Here is an 18,530-nt window from a genome sequence, read left to right on the forward strand (position 1 = left end):
GAATATAAAATCATCTCTGTTCATATATCTCATAACGAAGTAAAAAACGACATGCGTATAACATAAAATATGAAGCATATCAACAAACATCTAAATCACAAAATCAACAAAATTAATAAGTAAAAGAGTATTAACCTGTGCATACATTACCTAAGAAAATGAGAGCAATCTTCACCGAGGATACCACTCACTGCTCACCAGTCTAAAAATTTAGAAGAGTTAAGCCACTCATATATTCAAGGGATCTCGTGAGTCGTAAACAAAACGGATGCCTAAAGAAATGGGATCTACAACCAGGGGTTCTGGTTAATTTTATCTATTGCTCTACTCCCTCTCTCTCCCTCTCTCTCTCTCTCTCTCTCGTGTACACACATACACTATATATATATATATATATATATATATACATATATATATATATATATATATATATATATATATACATATATATGTTCATATATATATGTTCATATACATATATATATATATATATATATATATACATACATATATATATATATATATATATATATGTTATTCATATATATATATATATATATATATATATATATATATATAAAAGGTCACATAGCTATAAGCTTCAAAGTAACCATCAAGGATCCAGGAAAAGGCAGTACGTATATCAGCTTAGGTAGGTTATGTTCATCCTTACAGTCAATTTTAAATTATTATTTGATGTTTTTTATTTTTTATAAGATTTTAAGGGAATATTTCGTAAACTGCAGCCTTGAAGATGCAATTAGGCATTGTGAAACGCATATGTATACACACGTGTACATGCGTATGCGCACGCATGAAAACATTTATGCACGTCTGTATGTATGTATGTATGTATGTATGTACACTATTAACAGCCTGTGGAGGAAGCAGCAGTAGGCCTAATTCGATAGAAGTTACCTTCCGATTAGATTCCATTTAATGTCGGCCTTTTCGCCGGGCCGTAAAAATATTTTATAGGCCGAACTGGAAATATAAGAACCACCTTTATGACGTCTTTGGGCATTAAAAGAAACCACGCCTAAAGGGAGGAAGCCTAAAGGGACAGGACTAAAGGGCGTTTCCGATACCCAGGGCGGATTCCTAGGTGACCAGGCATCCAGGTCCTATCGCATCCAGGCATCCAGGTCCTATCGCATCCACAAATGGGAATGTAATTTAAAATATTACCAAAAAACCTGTTCATATTTTTGGAAGTTGTTAGTCAAGACGGCAAAATAAATGCGCTTAAAAATACAAAGCTTAATTAGGTTTATATTTATTACTTTCACTGATTTCCAGCTAAATGTCAATGCTTATTCAAGTTCATTTTTCGTCAAAGGTAGTCATCGGGGGTAAGCTGTCAAATGCAGTTCAGAAATAAATTATGTAATTGGATTATAAATAGTCCATGGACAGTACCGCACTTTAATATATATATATATATATATATATATATATATATATATATATATATATATATATATATATATATATAACACTTATATATATATATATATATATATACCAGTGTACACACACACACATATATATATGTATGTATACATACATATATGTACAGTATATAACTAATGTATATACATATATAACACACACACACACATATATATATATATATATATATATATATATATATATATATATATATATATATTATACATATAAATTATAAATATACATACATTTATAAACATACATTTAACATATTTACACATTTAAATATATATATATATATACACACACACACACACACACACATATATATATATATATATTATATATATATATATATATATATATATATATATAGAGAGAAGAGAGAGAGAGAGGAGAGAGAGATCGAAAAAACCGTTTCTGAACAACAAATATCTAACCGTGAAACAAGCCAGACCCTGCGCTAATGAGAGAGATATTGCATAAATCACGAACAGACACAGCATTCCAAAATATTGAGTTACATGGGAAGAACGTCTCTAAACTGACCAAAGAATGAGATAGCATCAAATAATTGCTACCAAACCTCTATCTGGACTTTATTACCAACAACTTCTTCACAAATCAGAAGAACAGGGGTAGTTTATTGACAAAACAGCCATATTTCTGTAACATACATGACTGCACGAGGAAAAATGACTCACGGGTACCAAAAAGGAATTATGGTATACCACAGATTATATAATATAATGTAAATTGCTTCCAGAAGTATTATCGGAATAAGTAGCAACCATGGGGATTCAGCCATTGCAAAATCGTCACAGGAAGATACAAAGACGAAAAAAAGAACAATCATACAACTTTATAAAAAAAATTTCGCATTTGTAGGGCTTAAGGGAGAATTAAGACTTTCGAAACTGAATAATGTAATTAAATAAAAGATGTATGTGCAGCATATGCAGTAACCTGTATGTAAAGTAAGAAAAGTAATAATGAAAATAATCATAACTACAGATCAGAATAAAATGTAGCTGGAGACGGAGGAAAAAGCTCACTACAAAATCTATATTATTATATTCAAAGATTGTTACTTTTTACTTGCGGCTGGTGACTGTTAGTCATATATATATACTATATATATATATATATATATATATATATATATATATATATATCCATATATATATATATATATATATATATATATATATATAACATATACATATATATTTATTTATAATACATATATATATGTGTGTGTATAATTCCTTTTATAGCAAAGTGACTAGTAAAGAAAAAGCAGCCGAACTCCTAAATCGAATGAATACCAAGAAACAAGGAAAAAAAAAAAGGGACAACACCACCACCAACCGTAAAACAATTCCTACGTCAAGACTGCTAATGATAATAAACATTAAGAAAATAGCCATTTGGTCTACAAAGCACAGAGAACAAAGCGTTGGGACTAGGAAGACGGCTGGATGGCCTGGAGTCTATGGGTAGGGGGATGAGTTAGGCCCAAATCCCTCTGACCTTCGAAGGAGAGGAAGAGGGCCAAGGGGACCCAGCCCCCCACTAAAATAGATTGGCCAAGCCCTGTCCGACTTCACGGAAAGTGCCAGGGAAGAACGGCCATTATTGAAGTCCGTGATAACATAACAATTCTAAGAAAGGGAATGGGGGAAGGGAGAGGATGAGGGAGGGTCACTTAATGACCCGCTGACAGGGCCGATGGGTAGCAGAGCTAGACTGTCAGGGAGGAAGAAACAAGGGGAAGACAGACAAGAGAGAGAAAGAGAGAGAATTGTGTTTGGTAGATAAGACTTTTTTTTATAAATGGTTTAAATGATGACGAGGAACTGATCACTATCATTTCGATATACTGGATCGTCAGGAAGTGCAGCAAATTCGTTAAACTTGGCTACAAGCCACACACACACACACACACACGCACAAATACTCTTTGTAATTCAATTCATCTTTACTATTACAGTATAAGTTAATTTTACAGAATTTTCGGCAGAGTTTTTCACCAAACGAGATACTCAATGTAAAATTTTGCTTCAAAACATCCGTCTTTCTCAAACTCTTAAAAAAATACACACACACACACACACCGATGAATGGAGGAGTATATCATATAAAGTCTATTTTAACTTATGGCCATAAAATGGAGAGAGAGAGAGAGAGAGAGAGAGAGAATTTTCAATTTCCTACCCAAAACCATCTTGTCAGAAGTGACTCTTTCCGAAAAAGGACAAAAGAAATCTTTAATATTCTCTCCCTAAAATAAATACATAATAAAGAATGCACAAATATAAAAATACTGATTTCCAAAGGAACAGTAATTAGCCTTTCGAAAGTAGGTCGTTCGATGCACGACACCTAAATTATTTTCACACGCTGATGACCGGGGAAGGGGAATACAAGAGAATGCTTCTTTATTTATTGTCATTCAAAAAGTTTGCATATTCATGTGAAAAGACATCAGAAAAAGCAGCATATTGTAAAACTTTCATAACCGAAAAACAGAAAACAAAACTATATGTAATGTAAGCGAATATACATATATCATTTATGCGAACTTTATGTATGTATGTATGTATGTCAAAGAGAAGTTGAAAACGAGAACATTAAGACATGAAATCTGCTAAAAAATCATGACAAAAATCTGCATCTTATACTAACAAAATAAAAATAAGTAAACAGTGCAAATAGTTTGCTGATGTAGGTTCGTGACAAATAATAAATAATAATAAAAAAAATTAGGAAACTGAAACTAAGAAGAATGTTCAAGTCTTTCCATGCTTGACCACCGATAAATGCCAAAAAAAAAAACTAATAACAAGAAATTGCAAACATGATAGGGAATCTAATACTTGAAGACTGATGGATGAGAAGAAAAGTGGTTGGATTAACAAGAAAATGGAAACGAAAAACAAGAATGAAAAGTAAGAAAATTAAAAAAAGAATACCTGTAAAAGCAGAAGCAGAAAAAATGTTGCACATGCCCTGAGTTGTAATTACCGTTTCTGAAGGTCATGTCATAAACACGTACAATAACTAAGTATATTTGCCCACCTCAACCTACCTAACATTTCCTTGTCAGCTACCTCCCTCTCCCTCTCCCCCTCCACTTTCCCAGCATATAATTTATTCATGAGGTCACTGAAGTTGAAAACAAATCTCACATCAGCGTGTTCAAATAAAATTTTAAGCACGATAATTCTGGAGGCATGAAGACATTTTCTACGAGATATTTTTTACCTATAGACTAGGAAAATAATGAAATCTAGATCTATTGATACTTTTCATGTACTTCAATATTTCATCCTCAGATTAATAGTATTTATAAATACTCAAGTCCTTTCAAAGCCAAAGGAAAATATAAAATTATCAAATGCACACACACTATTACAAGAAATGGGTAGCTAAAAAAATCAAATAAATGGAAAGAATGAAGAATTCAAACATTTTCTTTCGTAAACCACGACCGGCTTATTTACCTGGTTTACAACATTACCACGTGCTAAACCAAACAAACGAAGCAAACAAGGGTTATTTATGTGTAAGCCTAAGCACCTAGCAAACAAACAAGCTCTTCCTCTTTCCTGAACAAATCTGGAGAACCAATTAAGAAATATACTCAAAGCTACTTTCGTCATTAACGAGTTCATTATTTTCAATATGGGCGACACGTGTGTGAAAGAATAAGGTAGATCGTGTAAATCATTTTAATGAGCTTACGAAATGCTATTAATGACACAAGTTCTCTCTCTCTTTCTCTCTCTCTCTCCAATAGATACCTTTGCTACAAACAAGCCGTCAAACCCAAGTAAAGATATAAACACCTCAGAAACACGCCATAAACACTAAAATGAAAAACAAACGCACTGGCCTCGGTAACTTGGGGATACATATTTGCTTTACCGCATATGGAACTGAACCATCGTTCTCTTGGAGATCAATTCTTACCTGTGGAAGGAAAAAAGAACAATATCAGTTCACAAACCAAAAATATATATTATAACATTGTCTAGCACCATAAATGTTAACACTGACAAGCGACATAATTGTTCAACTAAACTGAACAATAAATTTAAGTAATCCAAGAAAAGCAACTAACATAGAAACAAACATGTTTGGCTGTTCAATATGTTTTGTATATATATATATATATATATATATATATATATATATATATATATATATATATATATATATATATATATAGAATAATTATCTTTAATAAAATAAGCAACGAGTAAAACAACATATCCACTTCTCAATTTTACGCTTGTTTTTCGTTACCCAACTGCTGGCCTGCGGCATAATTAACTAATGGTTTGTCCAGCGCATTTTCTTCAGTACTAAACAGCCTTAACGACACCACAGCATGATACCTAGTTTTCCTAGGTCCGTAATCCTCGCAACCTGTAATTATTTTATCAGGCAGGAAAACGAACACATCACATCTTCTCATAACGTTTACTTTACCTCAGGCAATGTGCGTAATAGTTTACCAAGATACACTTTCCTTTCCCTTTCTAAATTTGTGATCCATGTAACTTTCTTGCTTTTATATTTTCCTTATTTTTTTACGAAGGACGTCTCTCAAAGTCGACTGTTTTATGCCTTCCTTCTTCTTATTTTCATTTGTTACATTAAGCTCCGTCCTTTCCATCATTCCATGTATTCGGCTATTTCTTTCTAAGAATCTCTTAAAGTTAAAAGTTAAAGTCCACTTTGGCCTCGGTAGGCTCATAGGGCAGGCGCTGATCTCCTAAGACAGTTTTAATATTTTTATTTTCATGTTCAATTCTCAATATGAAAGGAAAAACGGACGAAATCTAGTGTCAAGTGGTTCAGTAAAAAATAGATATAAATAAAAAAAATATAAAAAGAGCGGTAGGCCAAGGGCGGTGTTCAAGATATAAAAATAAGGAGAATGCTCGAGAGAGAGCGAGAGCTCTATCAAGGATAGAGAACGACATGAGCTTTAGAGAGAGAGAGAGAGAGAGAGAGAGAGAGAGAGATGAAAAGAAAAACACATAAATGAACCTCAATTGAATACTCAACAAGTTCTGGCCGTCCATTCTCGCAGTCTGACGACTTTCTCCAAGCTAAGATTATGCTTTTACACTTTCGTCTTCGAGGGTCTTTTTCTTATTGAACACTGGCTGTAATTAGGAAAACTTTCAGTGATAACTCGCACCTCTGTTTATTCCTTCTGGAGGAAAAAAAGTTATAATATGGACAGCTAACGGATTAAACTGTCGAATGTTCTGAGAGGAGATTAAAAACACATTCAAATTCGTTTCCTTAAAAAATCTACTGTCCCTCTATTGCTCTAAACAGTGAATTGTGTACTTGGTACTTAGTCGACTGTGGTGGGTAGCGGTCAGGGAAGAGAAAGCAAGTTGCTAGCAATAACTGTACGAAATTCCTATCCCTTTGGAAGGGGTGGTATCATAAGTTAGGTGGCTAGTCTTGTGGTTCTCAGACAGTATACACCACTGAGGTTCTAGCCAAAAGCCCCTTTTAACTGTTGTTGCAACCACCACAGTCAATTAGCCACTACGCGCTCAATTAATTGCTTAGATCAAATAGGTAATGGACCTGCACACATCCATACACTCCTCTTCCAGCAGGAAATATATATATATATATATATATATATATATATATATATATATATATATATATATATATATATATACATATATATATATATATATATATTATATATATATATATATATATATATATATATATATATATATATATGTATATATAAATCACATGACTCTCTAGAAAAACAAACCTTAAGAAAGTTTAAATTATCTTAATAGAAAGGAAAAGCTGTTTGACATTAATAAAGTAAAATGTATCAACTGACTGGCTTTGTCCAGTTCAACCTTGCATGCTCTTACTCAGCAATAACGAAGTAGTGATTATTTTCCGCTAACGTTGGGCACACTGGGCAATTTTAAGTCCAATTGTAATAATTTTCTCTCTCGGTCTCTAATCCACCCAGCCCCTTCCAATTATGCCACTCGAGCATAAGTAGCCATACGCACAGCAATATCTGTTTATTAACAAGTTTTGATATTTACCAAATGATGAGTCTCCTGGTCCCTAAGAAACTGTAGAAAAAGATCAACGACTATGAAACTATTATCAAAATAATAATAATTTGTGAATTCTGTAAATGTTTCTAACTTACCATAAAATAACCATCACGATGAAGATTAAAATTCTCAACTATTCTGTTGCATCAAATGTATTAAAAGTAATAGGGTTAGCTTTCGAAACACTGCTCAGCTGTTTTCTTAAAAAATAAGTGCTCGGCATCCTCTCAATTCGCTGTATAGCTTCTGATATTAATAATAAGGCCCCTTTCGTTTTTCATACAACTCCCAGATATGTGTTCTGATGGATCTATACCCCTAAATCACCATAACTCTTCCACGTCAAAAACTCCAGGGTTCAAAGGTCACTTTCGCTACGTGCCAAGCGAATTTACGTTGTAAACCTGTAACTAACAAGATACATATCGGCATACGCCCATAATAAGAGGACTCTATTAACGCGGCCATTAATTTTATGAAATGGCTTCATCGTAACGGGACTAAAGGAAAGTAGTTTTTTATTATGTGCCATGTTTGACAGCTTGTTATATTATAAACTCTAAAATTTCAGATGCGTAAATGAAATGTTATATTATTGTGTATTGTGTATTATTATTATTATTATTATTATTATTATTATTACTTACAAGTAGTAGTAGTAGAACATTCATAGAGGCCCAAAGGCTTGAAGAAACTTTTACAGAACAGCCAGAGAAAGTAAATCTAGTACACCAAAGAAGAATGTAAATATTTAACAGATAAATAATAACAAATAAACAAACATGAAATTAAGAAGAAATAAACATCACCTGAGAAATAGGGTACAAAAATAAGACAAACTTGGAAAGTGCTTTAACTCAATACAACAACGAATTTAAAAGACGAGCGTTATTCCGACGATATAAAACATGAATTTTTATCGCTAAAATCATGTAACGGAAAATGAAAAGAAAAAGCTTAAAGTTTGAATTAAATATAAATTTACAGAAAAATTGCGAAAATATGTTTTTATTAGAATACGGAGACATTAATTTCTCACCAGACAGAGGGAAAATAACTTGAACGCCTTGAATTACAAAAATAAGTATTTCAGAAAAAAAGTAGCACAATTCAATTCAAACTTCATATAAACGAACGGAAATAATTTACAGGGAGCCTCTCTCTCTCTCTCTCTCTCTCTCTCTCTCTCTCTCTCTCTCTCTCTCTCTCTCTCTCTCTCTCTCCTGTCATGAATAGTCCTTGGATCAATCCAAAGCACCAGAATTAAGTACTGAGAACACTGCCCATTAAAAGAGAGCGGTAAAAGATGCAATGGTTTCCTTCTCAGCAAGGGAGGATGAACCCCAAGCTGAGCAGCAATAGATCTCTCCATACATAGGCTTACGTCAATACCCATAATTACTTTCACTTTCAGAACATATTTATCATTAAACCCTGTGTGTGTGTGTGTGTGTGTGTGTGTGTGTGTGTGTGTGTGTGTGTGTGTGTGTGAGAGAGAGAGAGAGAGAGAGAGAGAGAGAGAGAGAGAGAGAGATTTTTAACCCACTTATAATCGTATTCCCATTACAATTTCATTTTAGCCTAAAGGCTTAAAACAAAGACATCAACTGAAGAATAAAAACATTCTCTACTCCAAGCCATAAGCAGTCACAAAGAAATGTCAACACGCCATAGTCAGCCGAGTCAACAGTAGTAACCCAAGTTTTCTCGATAAAACCTTAATAAAAAGTTTTTTTTTAAATAGTTGTTTCCTTATGGCAGTTTGGAACAACTCTTTTATTGATATTTTCAGTTTGTGAATTTCTTTATGTTGAGGAGAAATAACTTTTTGATTGTGTTTAGATTCTCATGAAGAAAATATTAATTTAAATTTTTGTTTTTAATGAGATTTTTTCAGCGTCGCCGTCTACTGTGATTGTGACGAAATTATATGAACCTTAATTTCCTTCGAGTACGCTTTTACACAACAAAACGACAAAACCACAAAGCAATACGAGGAGAAAAACAGAATATAAATCTATCTTAAATAGCTCAGAGGTGACGCCATAATATATATCAAAAACATCCCAGCTATAACCGAAAGATCAACATTCGGATATGAATTTTATGAAGGTCCCTCACCCGTAATACTTCAGCCCCCATTCACAGAAGATAAAAGGAAATTGAGCTGTGATGAATTTATAATAAAGAGGAGCTAAAGTCACACGACAAATTAAAATGGTAATCATTACATGATGAATATATATATATTATATGTATATATATATATATATATATATATATATATATATATATATAGATAGATAGATAGATAGATAGATAGATAGATAGACAGATAGATATATTATATGTATGTATATGTAACTGTAATAGCCACAATGCCCTCTTAACTTTTCGATTCTTCGCTTGTCACTAAAAAGCCTTTGGATCCAAGTGCAAGAATCCAAAAGCTTTGTAGTGACAAGCGTACCCAAAAAAACCGCGAAGAATTCGAGATATTAGAGGGTATTGTGGCTATTACAATTCCATATGTATCTGGTAAAAAGTGACTAGTAGATTCTATACGTAGGTATATATATACATATATATTATATGTATATATTTATATATTTAATATAATATAATTCACATACACAAAACACGTGTCAATATCCCTTGCTAATATCTGTGTATAAGTACATACATTCAAATATCACTAGGAAAATAAACCGGATTTTACTTTGGAAGATGAAAGGTAATTTCATTTTAATTAAACTAAAATCGCAAATCTGCTTCCTAAAGAAACAAAGAGTATGTAAAACTTAAGTGGCTAATTACGAAATCAATTAGGTTCAACGCCAACAATAAGAATAACAGTGCATACCAAAAACGCTTGAAAGAAATAAAATCAAAATAAATAAAGAATAAGTAACTAAACAGCAGCAACCTTCGAAAAAAATAGGGCAAAGGCAATTGCCAATAATAAGAGAGAGTACATGGACAGCCCGTGTTATTGCACTATTAAGCTGTCACCGTCTACCGTGATTATATGACCATGAGGAAGAAATACGGGTCTTGATAAACTTGCAAGAATAATGAGAAAGAGAGTGGAGACCCGATATAGTTACAAGAAAAAAGTGTGAGAAATATTTAATATTTTTTTTTACATATGAGAGAGAGAGAGAGAGAGAGAGAGAGAGAGAGAGAGAGAGAGAGAGAGAGAGAGAAAAAGAGAGAGAGAGAGAGAGAGAGAGAGAGAGAGAGAGAGAAACTTACATGAAAACTGTTGTAAAATTCTTTGACAAGTAAGATAAATGTATGCGAAATCTTTCATCACATTTACATAATAATTTTTCATTGTTATTCCTCGGTTTGGTTTTCAGCACTTGACTCGCATCGTTAAATGTTGGATAAAACCTTTAGTTCCATTAAATATCTTATAGCTGGTTTTCATGTTAATCTCTGGCACCGTCGTTCGATTAGCTCATTGGAATGCTTCATAAGGTTAATTCAGATCATCCTTTGCATTCACAGCAACCAAGACTATACCATCCACCAAGCAGACTTGCAGTTAACTCTAACATTCTTACCTTATCTTTTGTGAGGTTCATTACCACATAGTTCTCAAGAAGCTTTGATCCAGCTGTGACCAAATTATGAAAGATTATCCTAGTATCGTCAGAACTTCAGAAGTTCAAGATAATTGCAAAAGCATTTCAGTGAGTAGGCTCACATAAAATTCTTTTCATAATCATTATGTCTCCATTGCTATTTTTCTTACATAGGTTATTCTTTACATCTCCATTTCATTTTTTGTACTGAACTTGCAGAATTCTAGTTTTCCAACTAACGTTACAGCTTGGTTAATAATAATAATAATAATAATAATAATAATAATAATAATAATAATAATAACAAGGGCGTCCTTAAACAACAAACCTCCGCCAAGACTGAGAAATCCACAAGCCCACCAGCCCACCCCAAAAAATCCATCATCCATATCCAGAACTCTCCCAAAGTTTCACCAGAGGGCCACCTTTGGTAACATTTTTCATAATAACGAAGACGCAATCTTTTTCACAAGCTTGCCAACTTGGAAAAAGACTTCATTGTCTGGGGTAAAAATGTATGAGGAATATTTAGCTAGTTTATATGAATTTGAGATGGACATAAAGACAAGTTACAAGAATGATATATTTACAAACAGTGAGAGAGAGAGAAAGAGAGAGAGAGAGAGAGAGAGAGAGAGAGAGAGAGAGAGAGAGAGAGAGAGAGAGGTTTTTGACGATAGCAAAAGACAGACGAACAAACACGCACACAAACAACGAGGAGTGCTCGAGATACAACATTCACTTGTGCAAATAAGCGATACCATAGCCGTCATGTGCAGTACAAGTCCCAGTACCGCAACTCTTTAGAAGCTTCAAGTGGCACGTTAGCCAATGTCAAAAACTTACGTTGGAAAATATATATGTATACCTTTTCATTTCCTTGCGCTTCTACCATGGAAATTATCAATAATGGGTCACAAGAGATTTTCCAATTTGTTTTGAGATGAATGGCCGATAATTATTTTATTTGAGTCTGATTAGAGAGAGAGAGAGCTTGGTTATGCTTTTAATGAGTTCATCCAGTTATTATACATGTGGATTCGCTACATCCACGACAGTACTACTTTACATTTAATTAGAATGAATGCATAACTACAGCATTCTATATTCATTTTAAGGTCAGTGAGGGGAAGGGTTAAGGTCTGATTAATGTACCAAGGAACGGATGCCTGGTGGAGAATAGATCGAGAGCCCCTGTTCTGATCTGTAATTATGTATGATTTGTATGCAAGCACTGCGCGAAAAAAGGTCAGTTTTCCTTCTTTCTCACCGAAAGGATATCAATTACTGAAGCTGGGGAATGAATAAAAAAAGTTTTTAGGCCAAAGATATATGCTAGGCTAAGGACTAATTTTGTGTGTGTGTGTGTGTGTGTGTGCATCTGTGTGTGCGAAACGTGTACGTACTTGGAGCAAACTTAAATCTAGTGCCAACAGCAAAAGCTAATAAAACACCACATTACACAAATGGGAGGGAGGCGAGAACAAAACCAATATTTGGACAGCAATTACTGTCAATGCGGCGAAAGCAAATAGAAATTAAAAGCGAAAACAAACATTTAAGCACTAATTATAATTATCCGAGTTTAGGTAAAAGAACAAAAATTAAACTGAAAATTGCACGTTTAATGAATAAAAAAAAAAAAAAAAAAAAAAATTAAATAATTTGCAATTGATGAGTTTTACGGAAAAACAATTCGTGATCTATCAATATTTGACCTTCATGCAGTATTAATATCACTGATTTCTGATTTTTCGCTTTTAGTACACCTTTGCAGTGAGCTCGCGTGAGCTCTTCCGATCATTGTCTATCCGACGTTTGTCAGTCAGTGTGTATGGATGTCTGGCGTAAATGTTTCACATTTTCGACTTCCCTAGCACTACAAGATCAATTTTAACCATACATGGCACGAAACTTCCTTGGGCAAATGAAATCCAAGTTTCTTCGAAAGGAGGCCACACCTCCTCCCAATGTAAGGCAATTACGAAACAGTGGAAAGAGGGTGGGGTCATTTTAAAATTTCAATCTATAGACCTACCAAGCGAAAATTTATAAACTTACGTGAAAGATTCCTTTGTACTGTAGATTCCATTGTTCAAGCCATGACCACAGGGGCAATGCTAGGGTCACAAAAGGATTCCTAGGTTTTAACTTAGGGTATAAAGGAAATATCTTTTGAAATTTTCTTCTCTAGAACAATAGGGATACAGGTTATCAAACCATGGCTCCCAGGGGTCAGGGAGGTGAACACCGGTGATCTAAGGTATGCATAAGAATCTACAGGATAGAATCTTAACCATTCATTACTACTGCATCAAGGAAGGCTCAGGTGAACAGTATGAATTATAGGCCTCTTTGTTTGTGTTATACCATGATGCTGTCTGCAAGTACTTCATATTATTTAGAATCGGAGCCAGTAATTGGAAGCCGAACCCTTCGCCCCCTCCCAATTCTTACAGTGCGACGAAGACCTGTCTTGAATTCGAGCTCGCACTTGAGGGCAAGACAAGATACTCTGGACTGGGACTGAAATGCATGAGATAAAGTAAAAGGAAATCCTGAAGGAGGCTTCCAGGGTCGTTAGAGAGTGTAGTAACAGAATTAAATATAAAGGTAAAAAGGCTTCCAGGGTCTTTAGAAAGTGTAGTAACAGAATTGGATATAAAGGTAAAAAGGCTTCCAGGGTCTTTAGAAAGTGTAGTAACAGAATTGGATATAAAGGTAAAAAGGCTTCCAGGGTCTTTAGAAAGTGTAATAACAGAATTGAATATAAAGGTAAAAAGGCTTCCAGGCCTTTAGAAAGTGTAGTAACAGAACTGAATATAAAAAAAAAGGCACCAGGGTCTTTAGAAAGTGTAGCAACAGAATTGGATATAAGGTAAAAGGCTTCCAAGGTCTTTAGAAAGTGTAATAAAAGAATTGAATATAAAGGTAAAAAGGCTTCCAGGGCCTTTAGAAAGTGTAGTAACAGAATTGAATATAAAGGTAAAAAGGCTTCCAGGGTCTTTAGAAAGTGTAGTACCAGAACCGGATATAAAGGTAAAAAGGCTTCCAGGGTCTTTAGAAAGTGTAATAACAGAATTGAATATAAAGGTAAAAAGGCTTCCAGGGCCTTTAGAAAGTGTAGTAACAGAATTGAATATAAAGGTAAAAAGGCTTCCAGGGTCTTCAGAAAGTGTAGTAACAGAATTGGATATAAAGGTAAAAAGGTCTTTAGAAAGTGTAATAACAGAATTGGAATATAAGGTAAAAAGGCTTCCAGGGACTTTAGAAAGTGTAGTAACAGAATTGAATATAAAGGTAAAAGGCTTCCAAGGTCTTTAGAAAGTGTAGTAACAGAATTGGATATAAGGTAAAAAAGGCTTCCAGGGTCTTTAGAAAGTGCAATAAAAGAATTGAATATAAAGGTAAAAAGACTTCCAGGGCCTTTAGAAAGTGTAGTAACAGAATTGAATATAAAGGTAAAAAGGCTTCCAGGGTCTTTAGAAAGTGTAGTAACAGAATTGGATATAAAGGTAAAAAGGCTTCCAGGGTCTTTAGAAAGTGTAATAACAGAATTGAATATAAAGGTAAAAAGGCTTCCAGGGTCTTTAGAAAGTGTAATAAACAGAATTGAATATAAAGGTAAAAAGGCTTCCAGAGCCTTTAGAAAGTGTAGTAAAAGAATTGAATATAAAGGTAAAAAGGCTTCCAGGTCTTTAGAAAGTGTAGTAAACAGATTGGATATAAAAGGTAAAAGGCTTCCAGGGTCTTTAGAAAGAGCAATAACAGAATTGAATATGAAGGTAAAAAGGCTTCCAGGGTCTTTAGAAAGTGTAGTAACAGAATTGAATATAAAGGTAAAAAGGCTTCCAGGGTCTTTAGAAAGTGTAGTAACAGAATTGGATATAAAGGTAAGAGCAATAACAGAATTGAATATAAAGGTAAAAAGGCTTCCAGGGTCTTTAGAAAGTGTAGTAACAGAATTGAATATAAAGGTAAAAAGGCTTCCAGGGTCTTTAGAAAGTGTAGTAACAGAATTGGATATAAAGGTAAAAAGGCTTCCAGAGTCTTTAGAAAGTGTAATAAAAGAATTGAATATAAAGGTAAAAAGGCTTCCATGGTCTTTAGAAAGTGTAATAAAAGAACTGAATATAAAGGTAAAAGGCTTTCAGGGCCTTTAGAAAGTGTAGTAACAGAACTGAATATAAAGGCAAAAGACTTCCAGGGTCTTTAGAAAGTGTATGTAACAGAACTGGATATAAAGGTAAAAAGGCTTCCAGGGTCTTAAGAAAGTGTAATAACAGAATTGAATATAAAAGGTAAAAAAACAGGCTTCCAGGGTCTTTAGAAAGTGTGTAGTAAACAGAATTGAATATAAAGGTAAAAAGGTCAGGTCTTTAGAAAGTGTAGTAAAAGAATTGAATATAAAGGTAAAAAGGCTTTCCAGGGTAACAGATTTTAGAAGGTTGAAACAGCAATAATTGGATATAAAGGTAAAAAGGCCTCTTTGAAAGTGTAGTAACAGAATTGAATATAAATATAAAAAAGGGGTCTTTAGAAAGTGTAATAACAGAATTGAATATAAAAGGTAAAAGGCTTCCAGGGACTTTAGAAAGTGTAGTAACAGAATTGAATATAAAGGTAAAAAGGCTTCCAAGGTCTTTAGAAAGTGTAGTAACAGAATTGGATATAAAGGTAAAAAGGCTTCCAGGGTCTTTAGAAAGTGTAATAACAGAATTGAATATAAATAAAAAGGCTTCCAGGTCTTTAGTGTAGTAACAGAACTGGATATAAAAAAAAGGCTTCCAGGGCCTTTAGAAAGTGTAATAACAGAATTGAATATAAAGGTAAAAGTAAACTTAAAAGGGTCTTTAGAAAGTGTAGTAACAGAATTGGATATAAAGGTAAAAAGGCTTCCAGGGTCTTTAGAAAGTGTAATAACAGAATTGAATATAGGGACTTTAGAAAGGTAAAGGCTTCCAGGGTCTTTAGAAAGTGTAATAAACAGAATTGAATAAAGGTAAAAGGCTTCCAGTGCCTTTAGAAAGTGTAGTAACAGAATTGAATATAAAGGTAAAAAAGGCTTCCAAGGTCTTTAGAAAGTGTAGTAAACAGAATTGGATATAAAGGTAAAGGCTTCCCAGGGTCTTTAGAAAGTGTAATAAAGCAAATTGAATATAAAGGTAAAAAAGGCTTCCAGGGCCTTTAGAAAGTGTAGTAACAGAATTGAATATAAAGGTAAAAAGGCTTCCAGGGTCTTTAGAAAGTGTAGTAACAGAATTGGATATAAGGTAAAGGCTTCAGAGTCTTTAGAAAGTGTAATAAAAGAATTGAATATAAAGGTAAAAGGCTTCCAGGGCCTTTAGAAAGTGTAGTAACAGAATTGAATATAAAGGTAAAAGGCTTCCAGGGTCTTTAGAAATAGTAATTAGTAACAGAATTGGATATAAAGGTAAAAAGGCTTCCAGGGTCTTTAGAAAGTGTAATAACAGAATTGAATATAAAGGTAAAAAGGCTTCCAGGGCCTTTAGAAAGTGTAGTAACAGAATTGAATATAAAGGTAAAAAGGCTTCCAGGGTCTTTAGAAAGTGTAGTAACAGAATTGGATATAAAGGTAAAAAGGCTTCCAGGGTCTTTAGAAAGTGTAATAACAGAATTGAATATAAAGGTAAAAAGGCTTCCAGGGCCTTTAGAAAGTGTAGTAACAGAATTGAATATAAAGGTAAAAAGGCTTCCAGGGTCTTTAAGTGTAGTAACAGAATTGGATATAAATGTAAAGGCTTCCAGGGTCTTTAGAAAGTGTAATAACAGAATTGAATATAAAAGGTAAAAATGCTTCCAGGGCCTTTAGAAAGTGTAGTAACAAAATTGAATATAAAGGTAAAAAGGCTTCCAGGGCCTTTAGAAAGTGTAGTAACAGAATTGGATATAAAGGTAAAAAGGCTTCCAGGGTCTTTAGAAAGTGTAGTAACAGAATTGAATATAAAGGTAAAAAGGCATCCAGGGTCTTTAGAAAGTGTAGTAACAGAATTGAATATAAAGGTAAAAAGGCTTCCAGGGTCTTTAGAAAGTGTAGTAACAGAATTGAATATAAAGGTAAAAAGGCACCCAGGGTCTTTAGAAAGCGTAGTAACAGAATTGAATATAAAGGTAAAAAGGCTTCCAGGGTCTTTAGAAAAAAGGCTTCCAGGGTCTTTAGAAAGTGTACAGTAGTAACAGAACTAGATATATATCATTTCAACACCTTTTGTATCTTACCTAGCGAAAATTTACTCTGTAGCTCTATACTCCATCCACTCTAAACGTCAGAATTTTGAGTTCTAAGACAACCTCTCCTCCTCCGGTTTACTCGTGACCAGACTGCCTCAAGGAGCGAAGTAAGGACGATATATATTCTTTAAACAGAGAAACAGACAAGAAACACAAATATCTCGATTTCTTTTACACACGTCATATCAATACCCAACCCAGGTTTGAAGAAATACACGCATCGCCTATTTTTCATTCAGAAAACCGGGTAAGGAAACACTCATAGACGAAATGTATACACAACGTATTTCTTCGTTCACAGCACGATGGATAAAGGAAAAGCCTTCAATATTTTCCATTGTTGACAAAGGCATAACACTTAGGCAACCTACCTGGCCTACCTATGTCAACACCTCGGCGCCGGCTGCACCTCGGGTATCCATTCGTTATACCTGAGCTACGTTACGCTCTCTTGAAGAATGGAATTTAATATTATATGACTGCTGAATGAATCCGCTTTACAGGTGAGAAAGATACTGTTAACCCTTGTTCTAAGCGGAGTTCCCAACAACAAAACAATGAATAAAAATCCGAAAGAAGTTTCATTTGACAACGAAGTATATTAAGAATTAATAATAGCTATATATATCTATATATATATATATATATATATATATATATATATATATATATATATATATATATATATTATATATATATATATATATATATGTGTGTGTGTGTGTGTGTGTGTGTGTGTATATATACATGTGTGTGTATACACATATTTCTAACATATATTCCAGTTTCTGTTTCCAAGTTGATAGGCTCCATAGAAAAAAATTACAACAGTTACTCTTACATTCATGCTTTAACAGCTGAATAGTGGATGAAACCCTTGCACAAAATACCTCCACAACAATTAACCACTTCATGCACCTACACAGCAGATTCATCAGCATCATTTTCAATCCCAAACACACACTGTATCATTCACCTGTATCTCTGCATGTCCCCCTCACCCTACGTGGATATTATAGTCTTTGTTCTATCCTTCCAGCGCTTCCTAGGTTTATCTCTATTCTCCTTCTTAACACTTCCGAATGCCACACTCTTTTCATCAGTC

At 33.8% G+C, this 18,530-nt stretch overlaps 1 protein-coding gene across 1 annotated transcript in view; it reads left to right on the top strand.

Annotated features, from left to right (window-relative positions):
- Positions 1 to 16,985, top strand: part of LOC136844725 (putative leucine-rich repeat-containing protein DDB_G0290503) — a 111,154-nt gene extending 94,169 nt beyond the window's left edge. The window contains exons 2-6 of the mRNA XM_067113962.1: positions 13,803 to 13,948; positions 14,105 to 14,473; positions 14,581 to 15,258; positions 15,704 to 15,850; positions 16,608 to 16,985. Coding sequence (XP_066970063.1) covers positions 13,803 to 13,948; positions 14,105 to 14,473; positions 14,581 to 15,258; positions 15,704 to 15,850; positions 16,608 to 16,985 — 1,718 coding nt within the window. The remainder of the gene's footprint in view (positions 1 to 13,802; positions 13,949 to 14,104; positions 14,474 to 14,580; positions 15,259 to 15,703; positions 15,851 to 16,607) is intronic.
- The last annotated feature ends 1,545 nt before the right edge of the window (positions 16,986 to 18,530 follow it).

This window comes from Macrobrachium rosenbergii, chromosome 13, assembly GCF_040412425.1.
Source record: "Macrobrachium rosenbergii isolate ZJJX-2024 chromosome 13, ASM4041242v1, whole genome shotgun sequence".
In the NCBI taxonomy this organism is placed as follows: domain Eukaryota; kingdom Metazoa; phylum Arthropoda; class Malacostraca; order Decapoda; family Palaemonidae; genus Macrobrachium; species Macrobrachium rosenbergii.